At 34.8% G+C, this 12308-nt stretch overlaps 1 protein-coding gene across 1 annotated transcript; it reads right to left on the bottom strand.

The window, feature by feature from the left end:
• Positions 1-5178: 5178 nt before the first annotated feature.
• On the bottom strand, positions 5179-6135 carry LOC143659188 (olfactory receptor 13F1-like). The gene has a single exon (XM_077131884.1). It carries the CDS (start codon positions 6133-6135, stop codon positions 5179-5181), a length of 957 nt encoding a protein of 318 aa, XP_076987999.1.
• Positions 6136-12308: the final 6173 nt, after the last annotated feature.

Below are 12308 nucleotides of genomic sequence, written 5' to 3'. Positions count from 1 at the left end.
TGAATCATTACATTATATATGAATGTGCTGAAGTCTCCAACTGAAAAATATGTATATGTGATACAGAAACTAAAATTTAATGACTCATCAAAGTGTGCAAGTTTTATCGCAAATCGTCTAGCCTCTCCATTACGTCTTGACTAACAAGGTGATATCTGTTTAATGCGTTAAGAATAACCTCCAGGATAACCTCTCGACTCTGTTTGGAATCTCTCAGCCATTGACACTTTATTTTGTCTCATTTCACTCTTCCCCCTTTGGGTCAAGAAGGTTTTCTCAATCCCTTGATGCTGAGTCTCAGCTCATTCTAGGATTTCTGTCCCACGTTGCAAGGAAGGTCCACACCTGTGGAAGTCATGTCCCATATAGACAGGGGAGGGCAGTGAGTTTGTTTGTTGTATTGGCTGGAGAGAGAGGCCACATCTGAGAAACAAAAGAGGTTCTCTCGGGGGCGACTCTTAGGCCTAATTTTAAGTAGGCTTGACCTATCCTTTGTGGGGTTAAGTTTCATATGAACAAGCCCTAAGATTGGGGGCTCAGCCTACTGCTTTGGTTGTCCCCACTGCTTGTGAGAATATCAAGAATTCAACTTGGGGAAGTTGAATTTTTCCCCTTTCTCACCACTCCCCCAAGGGGGCTTTGCAAATACTTTTTATTCACTGCTCAAATCAGTCTGGGATTTATCAGGGCATCACTCTGGGCAAACCAACAAAATCTCATGCCCTACTCAAGGTTCCATGTACTTTTGGTGTTCAGTTAAGCTGCCTACATAAGTTATATTAGGAAATGCACTAGTCAAAATATAAATTTTGTACCAAACATTTTTTTCTTTAATCTCACACATTAGTTAAAAATTTTAAATATTAATTACTATCTATTTTCAACACCCTGCAGTAATGACATTCCTATGTTCAAGAAGAAGGCTTTTACAACAGTTCTCTAGGGTCCCAAATAAAAAAGCTAGAAAAAGAAGAGTAATATAGCCCAAAGTAATTAGAATGAAACAAATGATAAAGATCAAAGTGGATATCATGAAAAAGAAGAAGAAAAGACAATAGAGCAAGCAACAGAGTCAAAACTAGGAAATTTGAAGAAATTGATAAATCTATAGCTGTTCTATGGTAATAAATGAATAACCTTACAAGTTAGAACTTCAAAAATGAAAAAGCAAATATCATTGTAGCTCCTATTTATATTTAAAGAAGAATAGGAAAATTTATTAACTGCTTTATACCAAGAAATCCAACATTGAGATTAAATGGATAAATTTCTGGAAAAGCACCACTTACCAAGACCAATACAACAAATATTAGAAAACCTGAATGGACCTTTAATAAGTGTAGAAGTTGAATCAGTAATTGAGGTATTTCCACTCTTTTAATTTGTTAAGGTTGCCAGAATGCAATACAACAAATATGGACTGACTTTTATAAGGGGAATTATTTAGTTACAAATGTACAGTTCTTCCGAGGACAGGTAGTCAACTTTCATCTGGGTTCCTCTGTCACCAGAGAAGGCACACAGCTATGTCTGCTGACCTTCCCTCCTGGCTTCTAGAGGCTTTCACTAGGACAATTTCTTTCTGCATCTCCAAACATCTGGGTCTGAGCTGGCTCTGAGTTCTGAGCTGAGGTGTGCTCAGCTGTTGAGCTCCTTGGAGCTTGCTGAGCTGTTTCTCTCTCTTCTGACCTCTCCTTTTAAGCCCCATCCATTGTGGGAGGCACTCCCCTTAGATGGCCATAGATGTAATCACCCATAGATAAATGTCACATTCTAGTGATTTAAATCCACAGCAACAGAACAATTCGACAACATCACCTGACCAAGATGACACCTGAACTTAATTTAACTACTACATCCACAAACAAAACTTCAGGGCTAGAGACAACAACTATGTCCAGAAACAAAACTTCAAAGCTAGAGACAGAATCACTGATGAATTTTGTCAATTTAAAATATAAGCAATATTAATATTGCAGAAATGTTATTTCAACTCAGAAAAGAGGAGGATGGATTGCTTCCCAAAACATTATAATAAGGCCAACACACTAGGGTACCAACAAAATCTGATGACTATATTACAAGAAAATGAAATTATAGAATAGTATCACTCATAAATTTAGAATAAACAAATCTCAAAAGTTGTCAAATCATATCCAGCATTAAATCAAAAGGCTAACATGTCAAGAACATGAAGTTATTATCCCAGAAAAGAAATGTCAGTTCAATATTTGAACATTAATCCCATAAGTTCATCTTATTAACAGAATAAATAAGAAAATTTTATAATTACCATGTCAATAAAAGTATAAAAAAGCACTTGTAAAATTTAAATCATATTCATGATAAAATTTATTCTCAGAGAACTAGGAATAAAAGGACACTTCCATAATAGGATAAAGGACATCTAAGAAACATCTCAGCTATTATCAAATGCAATGAAAATGAACTGAAGGTTTTAATTTTGAAAAATTATATAGAATGTTTTATCTTTAAACTGGGTGATATTTTGGGCAGAGGCGTGGTGGGGGGTGGGGCAGCATGTTTAAAAGTTCTTTCTCTTCCTTAATGTAAAAAAAGATATTCTGCTTGATTTCTAGAAACCGCAGAGGTTAAACATTTATGTTTGAGTCTAAGATTCACATCAAATTGGATTTGGTACGTGGTATAGGAAATGGGTATCTAGTCATTTAAGCACCAGTCACTGAAAAAAACAAAACTATTCTGTCCACACTGAGTCAGCTTGGTGCCTTTACTGACAATTGACCATATATCTGTAAGTTCTTTCTCACTTTTTATTCTGCTCCATTTATCTATTTATCTATATTTATGCAAACACCACAGTGTCTTGATTATTGTAGGTTAATAACCGTATTTGAAATTAGGTCATATAAATCCTGGAACAGCATTTTTTTTTCAAGACAGTTTTGGCTTTCTAGTTCCTCTCTATTTCATGTCTGTTTAAGAGGCATCCTGGTTCTGGAAAAGTCGATACCAGAGTGAAGTTTGGAAGTCTTATAAGAACTAGGCTAATCTAGGACCTTAGCAGCCACATTTCAGGTCCTGAAGAAGGATTTTGCCAGAAGAAAACCAATGACAGTACGACTTGAAATTTTAAAAAATGGCTTTCTTGGGAATGGCAAATAGGGATTGGCAATGTGATAAAACATGCACACTTTGATGAGTCATTAAATTTTAGTTTCTGTATCACATATACATATTTTTCCCCTATAAAAGCAAATAATAAGAGATAACTCTGAATATGTGTAGTCTCAATGTACATGATTATCTGGAATCAGGGTTTGATTTCTATTGTAGCAATTGGCTGGTAGTAAGGTTAGCACGCCTTCTTCTTCTTCAACAAAATAAGAGCATCAAGCCATGGCCACTGTTGTTTCATAGTTAGATCATTAAGGGATGATGAAAATAAGAATAACGGGTGTCTTTTCTTTACCTTATAAATACCAAGCCCCTACCTTGGAGAGATTCAGAATCAGTAGAACTGGACATCTAGTGTCTGAAGAATAAAAAAGAAAAATTTTCACGTACTCTAAGGACACTTGGATTACGAACACCACCAAGTACCTACCAGTAGAATTCCTTCCTCATACTGTATCTTTCATCAATCTTCTCACTTGCAACTGAACCATTCTTTGGAAGCCTTGTATTGCTCAGGCTGGGAACTCCTCTGATAAGTATCTAAAACAGTCTTGTCTTTCCTAAACCTAAAGCACAGGTAGCATTGATGTATGCAGCAGATAGTCTCATTCTTACCAGAAAAAACACCTCATCCACATAAATACAAGGATGCCCCTCTGATGGAAAAGACGTGATGTGCTCATGTGAGCCTCATATTATCCCCATTTCCAGTGAGGATGAAAAACACAAAGAAAAGATCTCCAATGTGACTACATTTGATAAGATATATGTTATGTAATTTGTTTCACAAATATAAAATATATTTAAACACATTCTCCCTAATATGTGTCTATGCTAATATATCATTCTTTGCAACATAATCCCTTCAAAGTACAGGTTGACATCTTTTATTCGTCAGTCTTATTTGGTTAATTTAGTCCTCTGTGAAAAATAGTAACACAGGTAATCGGTGATTAATTCATGCAGACAGAAAGTGCAACATGACAGCATTCTGACTTCATAGTCATGGATATTTCAATATTCCACATTGCTATGCCTCTACCCTGGAGGACTACAATTGAGCAAACCCTTGTGATGATATCTTTGCAGAAGCACACATATTCACTCATGCCCACTACATGGCCCAATCAACAATGTCTGATTTCAGAAAATTTAAAATGACATTTCATAAATATGGTTTTAAAAAATCTAAACTGTTTCACTTTTGCAACATCTTAGCAACTCAAGAGGTCTCTAATTGATGGTGTTTTCTTATACAAATTATGATCTATCACCATTTTGTATTGTATACATCCTTATTTTAAAAATATTTCCTGTTGTTTCTTAAATTCAAGAGTAAACATAAATAGCATAAGTTAAAATTACTTCAAAATCAAATAAGTTCTGGGGTGCAAGGGTAGTTGAGTGGTAGAATTCTTACCTGCCATGTGGGAGACCTGGGTTTGATTTCTGGTCCATGCATTTCTCTCCACTCCCCACCCCCCCCCAAAAAAAACAAGCAAGCAAAACAAACAAAAAAATTCAACAAATGGTTCTGCAATAATGGGATTCTCACATGGAAAAACAATGAAATGTGACCCCAACATACAGCGTACAAAAAAAATTGAACCTAACACATTCAAAATTTTGTCTCTAATTCTGCTACTAATTGTCATAGGGATGCCATAGCTAGATACTGAAATAATATAACAAATCAACTGTGAAAAAATAGGCATTTGACTAATTTTAATGTTATAATTATATCTAAATAATAGCTATATAACATATGCTATATATCATCTGTGATATGTAATAAAAATATAGTATTAATAAATGCTAAATACACTTCAAAAACATAATTCTGTAGCACTAAATGGTTCATTAATATTAACAGTATTTTTACAAGTCAAATCAGGATAGAGGGAAGAAAGGTGAATTTTATCACAAATGTGTATTGTACAGGATTTTGTACACACCAACCAGTATGCCATACTATGGTGAATGTTGAAGGTTATTCAGATGAGTGTGCTTGTTTCAATATTATTTGACTTTGGAAATTAAAGTAGAACCAAAAGAATTTTTAGTGAGCAATTTTTTCAAAGCCACTTTTACCTCTTTGTTCCGTAGACTATAGATGATAGGATTCAGCATGGGAGTTAACCCAGCATACACCAAAGCCATGAACTTATCTATTTCCTGTGAATCTACAGCTGAGGGCTTCAGGTACATGGAGAGAGCTGTGCCATAGAACAAAACCACAACAGTCAGGTGGGCTGTACACGTTGAAAAGGCTTTGCTTCTTCCATCCACTGAGCTGAGTCTCAGGATGTTGGAGAGGATGAAGGCATAGGAGATACAGATGAGGAGCATTGGTACGAGAATGACAAGTACGCTGAGCACCAGCATGACTAACTGTACCATGGAGATGTCCACACATACCAGTTTCAGGACAGCCAGAATTTCACAAGTGAAATGATTGATGTTATGACCACAGAGAGAAAGCTGTAACACAGATGCAGATTCCACCAGGGCAGCAAGGCTGCCTGTCACCCAGGAGCCAACTGCCATCTGCACACAGACCCTTCTGTTCATGATGATGGAGTATCTCAAGGGGTTGCAGATGGCCACATACCGGTCGTATGCCATCATGGACAAGAGCACACACTCGGTGGCACCCATAGTAAGAGCAAAGTACATCTGAGCAGCACATCCTGAGAATGAGATGGTGTTTTTTCCTGAAACAAAGTTAACCAGCATTGGAGAGAGAGCAGAAGAGGTGTACCAGATGTCCAGAAAAGAGAGGTTGCCGAGGAAGAAGTACATGGGGGTGTGCAGGTGGGAATCCAGAATGCTGATGGAGATCAAGATAATATTGCCCAGAAATGTGATTGAGAACATCAGAAGGCACAGCACAAAAATAAGGATCTCAATTTTAGGATAGTGGATAAACCCCAGAAATACAAAAACTGTTGCAGATGTCCAATTTGTCTGGAACATCTTATTCTGTTCTAGTCATCATTTTATATGCATAGAAGAATGAACATCACATACTGCATACAAAACAACAGACTTTCTACCCTATTAACTGGTATTCACACCATTGAAATTGTGGTCTGTGTTTACTGGCTTCTCTAGCTTGGTGATAGTATTAGACATAAATGTTTTAAGTAATCTCTTATTAATAAGGAAACTTTAAACAGGAAATTAATAAATTAAAAATCAGCTGATATTTCACCGAGATTTTCTTTTGACATAACTGTGAGGGCCTTTATTTCACAAATATTTGATGAGAGAAAGAGAGAGGAAGCAATCTTATTCTACCTTTCTTCCTAAACCAGATTAGTAACTCATATATGGCTGTGCCATCCATTTACCTCTGGACCATTTAAATGGTTTCCTTCCTCTAGATAATAGCCTTCTTACTTGGCAGATTTCCTACATCCCAATTTCATGTTTTCTTCAGGCACCCATAGAGATTTGTCCAAAATAATATGGAATTTTCAGGGAATATAAGTTATAGATTTCTACAACTGCAGCTTAATGTATTGAAGACTTTGGATATTTAGATACAAACCAGAGTTTCCTTCACAAACCTGAGAAAATGTCATGTGGACACATAGCAGAGAACTCTTTCACGTTGCAAGATTTGCCTTGAAAACTATGATCTATAAACACTTTCCAAAGACCATTCATTGGCATTATAAGGCAATTTAAGTTCTTTGATGCTAAGGAAAAGTTTCTAATTGTGGGGCAAATTAAAGTTACAAACGTGTTCATGCAGCAATACAATTTCTGAGACTCCAGGGACAATGTCCCACAGATGCAATTATAGTCAGTAGCATATCTGTTCTAATTGTAGTGTTATTAAACAAGAAGTGAACCTGTCCCTGTCTATACTATGTTTGGAGAGGGGAAACTTTGCTCCTCATTGTCTAAATCAGTCAAGTTGTCTAATTTCTATAATATTAAAAAGAATTGTGACAATTTCTCCTTCATTTTCCGGGAGGATATCATAATACGTATCACATCAAGTTGTATTTTATGCGCAGCCCACCAAATATGTAGGGTTATGAGTTTATGGCATCTATTGTTCTTCATGATTCAAAGAGAAGACTTATGAGAAGGGATGAAGAATCTTGAACTTTTTCTTTAAATCGATCCCCTTTTGGGAAGGTTGTTCCATTGAATCATGGTACTTAGACCCTTCAGAAACCTAGAGAAGTCTCTGCTTATTTAAATGGTGCTTTGTAATCCTGGTACATACTTACTCATTTTCCTATTGAGGGACTAATGGTGCATGATGGATGGTGGCATGGGAAAAATGTGCCATGATTTTCTCACTATACAATTATGATTGGATATTTTCTTGTCAGTAAAAGTCCATAATCAAAGCCATTAGTTAATTATCTGTATTATTCATCATATGTATTCTTCTTCTCCAAAAAGGTTAGAAATTTAAGATATTGCCAAGATCTTTAAAAGCATGACCAGAAATCCTCTTGTCATTCTATATTATATGGCAATCAGAATGCAGTCTTGAAACCTTTCATAAATTCTGCTTCCACGAGAATAAAATCTTTCAGGCTTGAGAATGATGCATATGTTTCACTTCTTAAAATATAGGAAAGCTTTTTTTTCTAGGTAAACATAGGTCCTTGATGCAAAAAAAAAAAACAAAACTGAAAAATCCTTTCACTTCACCACTTTATATGTCATATATGCAGTTGATGATCCTCATTGAGCTTCAGATGATTCATTTGTAAAAGGGAGCTGACAATATATCCTTTTCAGAGTTATTATGAGGCATACAGACATTTTATGGGAAGCAAACAAGCAGCACCGTATAATATAGTATGTGCATAATGCATAATTATTATTCAATTTCTTTCTTTGAATATTTTTATACTTATCTCTTGAAACTTCTTCCTGTCTTTGTCTCCCTTCTTGGAATTTCTCTCCTTATTTGATTATGGCAATATCATTGCTTTTCTTTCCTCATTTAAACAGATTCATTGCATCCTAACAAAAATATTTGGAAATTGAAAGAAAAGAAGCTGACTGATATCTGCAACCTGAGCCCACCTACTTAACCCCCCAACATTCCACTAAGTCCCTTTATCCAATATTCCTCTCAACCCTTTTGTTGGATAAGTGTATCCTACCTGTTAGGATACTGTAGACACATGCTGGTAGGTCCTGAAGAGAATCGTGTATGTTGACCTTATTGTATGAGGTAGTGGGGAGGGTCATCGAAACATAACTTGAAGTCTAACCATCAAGGGTTGGGGTGGATGCCAGTGACAAGACTGATGAAGGCCACTCAACTGACTTGCTACTGTATATGAAACAACAGGCCTCATTTCCACTTTGAAGAGAGCTCAAGGAACACTGAAAGAAAGAGAAACTTCCATTAAATTTGTTGTACAGAAGAGAGAGTCTAAAATCTTGGCAAGTTTTCTGATACTTATTAATCTCAAGTCTTCCCTAACTCATTCATAGCAATAATAGTTATTCATGTGCTTAGGCCAAAACAGTAGAGGCCGTCTGTGACTCCTTTTCTCTCTCTTACCCTTTATTCAAAACAAAATAATGTCAGGACCCAACTGTCTAAAAATAATGTGTCAGGATTAGAGCATTTGATGATTGTGGACTACCACATGACAAAAAGCTTGGATAAGACTAACTCTCCAACCACTAACTATTATAAACTCTTAATTAAGTAAGAAAAATAACTTTTTAAGGGCACTAGAAGGCAAGCTAAATAGTACTGGAGGAGATTCAACCTCTGCTAGCACAGAAACACAATGGGTAATGTCCACACTTATATGGTTTTCCCCTCAAGGGAAGCAGATAGAGCTCAAGCAGAATGCAAGTCTTACCAGGCTGAGAAATATGAAATTAGTGTTGTAGCTGTGGGAGCAACTGATAATTTATGGAGAAATCTACAAAAAGAGGGATTCACAAAGAAAGACCAAAATCTAGACAAAATCCCCACTCCAACACTTGGCTCACATATGAATCAGGCATGTGTAGAGTGAGACTCCTTGGAACCTAGGAAAATGTGACAATAGGAAGACTGAAAGGGCTGATCAGAGACTTTTGCAACAGTTCAACTCAGGGGAGACAGAGTTGGTGTTCAAGCTCCACCAGAGTAAAGGGGCTTGGTAAATGTTTCCAGACTTTCACTGAAATCCTTGTCCTTTCTTCCTGCATCAGACAGACACTCTGGCCCAGACTAATGTGGTAAGTTTCTTCACACATGGGGTGGAAGTGGTAGGGAAGGGGTTGAGGCGTATAAATTAATAAGCATCTCATTTCATAACCAAGCAAGTGGTATAACTTATTTAATATTCTTCAAAGAATCATGTATTATAGAGTGTGGATTTATTTGTTGTAAGTAATTCTTTATCCAGAGACAATCTGCAAATGGTATTCAGTAGATAAGGTCTTGTTATCCAAGCATATACCATTAGTCTCTTCACTCATAGATTCAGCTGATAAGAGTTTCAAAATGGTCATCTGCCTATTGCTTTCCTCATCCTTCTTGGAGCATGCCCCATAAAGGGAGGCAGGGTATCATAGGCACATTACTTACCTCCTTCATCCATGGTCAATGGGAAATTACTGTCATAAAGGTTTTATATTTTACATAAGGTGATTTAATATACACTTATTGAATGTAGAGTGAAATAATTTAACAATCCATACTGTAGTCCCAAGTACGACCATGAGAATTGCTAGAAGGAAATATAGCAAAAAAAAGCTAATAGAGGGGATATAAGGGTATAACAAGAATAATTGATTAATTTAAAATAATGCAGATATATGGACTAAAAATAGAGAGGACAAGCAGAAAACTGACAGCAAGATTGCAGAATTGAACAAAATCATAATTACTTAAATATAAACGGACTAAAGGCTCCAAGTGAAACAAGATGGTGAGAGTAGATAAAAAAGAAAGACACAGCTTTATGTTTAAAAAATACTCTTTAACCAAAGACACAGATAAGTTGAAAAGTAAAAAGATTGAAAAACACTTACATGTAAAACTAAATAAAAGAAAGCTTTAATGTCTACATTAAGGTCATATAAATTAATTTCAAGAAAGAGAATATTAAAGGATGTAGAAAATAAAATATTAAATCATCAAGAATAAATTAAAATAAAAGGTCAATGGACATCCAGCTAGGAGCATAAACTCAAATCCATGAAACAAAAATTGACACAGATAAAGGGAAAGCGGAAAAATATGTGATCATATCTGAAAAATTTTCACCCTCATTTTCAATAATTGAAGGAATACATGGATAAAATTCAGTATGAATTGGAAGGTTGTAAACTATCAAATAGTTTAATCCAACTGACATTTGCAAAACAATATTCAGCAATTTCAGAATCACATCTTTTTCAAATGCATACTGAATACTCTCCAAATAGATCAATGCTGATTCATAAAAGACATCTCAATAAACTTCCTAAGACTGAAATCATACCCATTATGTTTATGAAACACAACATTGAATATAATGCCACTAAAAATATTATCTAGAAAATTCTACAATATTTAGACCTTAAGCCATAAAATTCTAAATTCCCAACTTGTCAAAGAAGAAATTACAAGAGAAACTAAAACGTATTTTGGACTGAATGATAATGGAAATGAATCATATCAAAATTTGTGAGATGCAGCATGAACAGTGCTTTGGTAGACAGATACAGCTTTCAAAGGTTGTAGTAAGGATGAAGAGGGTTTTGTATCAGTGCAACTAAAGAAACTTGAAAAACATTGCAACTAAAGAAACTAGAAAAAGAAGCACAAAGTGGTCCACGGTAAGTAGAATGAAATAAATAATAAAGATCAAAGCAGAAATTGTGAAAGAGAAGAGGAAAAGACAATAAAGAAAATAATAGAGTCAAAACTTGGATATTTGAAAAATTTCATAAAATTGATAAATCTCTACCTGATTTAGGAAAGACAATAATCTCAAAAATTAAAACCTCAGAAATAAGAGAGCAGATATCACTGCAACTCTTATTTATATTTCAAAAATAATAGGAGACCTTATTACCTACTTTTTGCCAAGAAATCCAACAATAGGTTAAGTGTATAAATTTCTGGAAAATCACCACTTTACCAAGATCTACACAATAAAAAAACTGGAAAATCTGAATAGACCTATAGTCAGTGTGGAAATGGAATATCCCACAAATAAAACTTCATACCTAGAGATGTATCCCTAGTGAATTTTATCAATTTAAAATATAAATATAATAAACATATGAATATAAATAGTAATATTCTGGAAATTTTATAACAACTCAGAAAATAAAAGAAAACAGAATGCATTCCAAAGCTTTATTATAAGGCCATATAACCTGGTACAATTCTGAGATAGATATTACAAGAAAGAAAATTATAGGACAATATCACTCATGGATATAGTTAACAGCCCTTAAAAATTATTGGCAAATCATATTCAGCATTAAATAAGAAAGCTAATATATCAAGAACAAGTAGGTGTTATCCTAGAAAAGAAATGTCAGTTTAATATTTGAACATTATCCCTTTTAAGTTAACCTTAGTAACAGAATAAAGCAGAAAAATTATAATTAACATGTCGATAAACAAAAAGAAAAGCTTTATAAAAAGCAAATCTTTTTCATGATAAAAATTATCCTCAGTAAACTGAGAACAAACAGATAGTTCCACAATATGACAAAAGACATCTATGACACATCTCAGCTGTGAAAAGAGAAATCAAGTTTTAAATTTTGTAAAATTATAAATGAGGTTTATCTATACAGAAGTGACATTTTGAGGGGGTTCTGTTTTAAAATTATTTGTCTTTTCCAAGGCAAAAAAGATATTTTCCTGGATTTCTAGAAATTGCAGAGATTAAACATTTTTGTTTGAGTCTCTGAGTTACCTCAAATTGAATTTGGTGTGTGGTGTAGGATATGGATATCCAGTTGTTCCAGCACCAGATATTGGGCGCAAAAAAAAAAACTATCCTTTTTACACTGAATCTTTTTGTGCACCTTTATTGACAATCAATTGACCATATATTTCTGGATTCTTCCTCATGCTTTATTCTGCTCATTTTAACTTTGTCTATATGACAATAACACAGATTCCTGATTATTGTAGGTTAATAACTAAGTTTGAAATT

The sequence above is a fragment of the Tamandua tetradactyla genome, chromosome 2, assembly GCF_023851605.1.
Source record: "Tamandua tetradactyla isolate mTamTet1 chromosome 2, mTamTet1.pri, whole genome shotgun sequence".
Lineage (NCBI taxonomy): Eukaryota > Metazoa > Chordata > Mammalia > Pilosa > Myrmecophagidae > Tamandua > Tamandua tetradactyla.
Note: the sequence above shows the minus strand (reverse complement) of the source record. Positions and strands in the feature narration are given on the sequence as shown.

Coding starts and splice junctions, on each gene's coding strand:
- LOC143659188 (XM_077131884.1), bottom strand. CDS start 6,135: ATGTTCCAGACAAATTGGACATCTGCAACAGTTTTTGTATTTCTGGGG.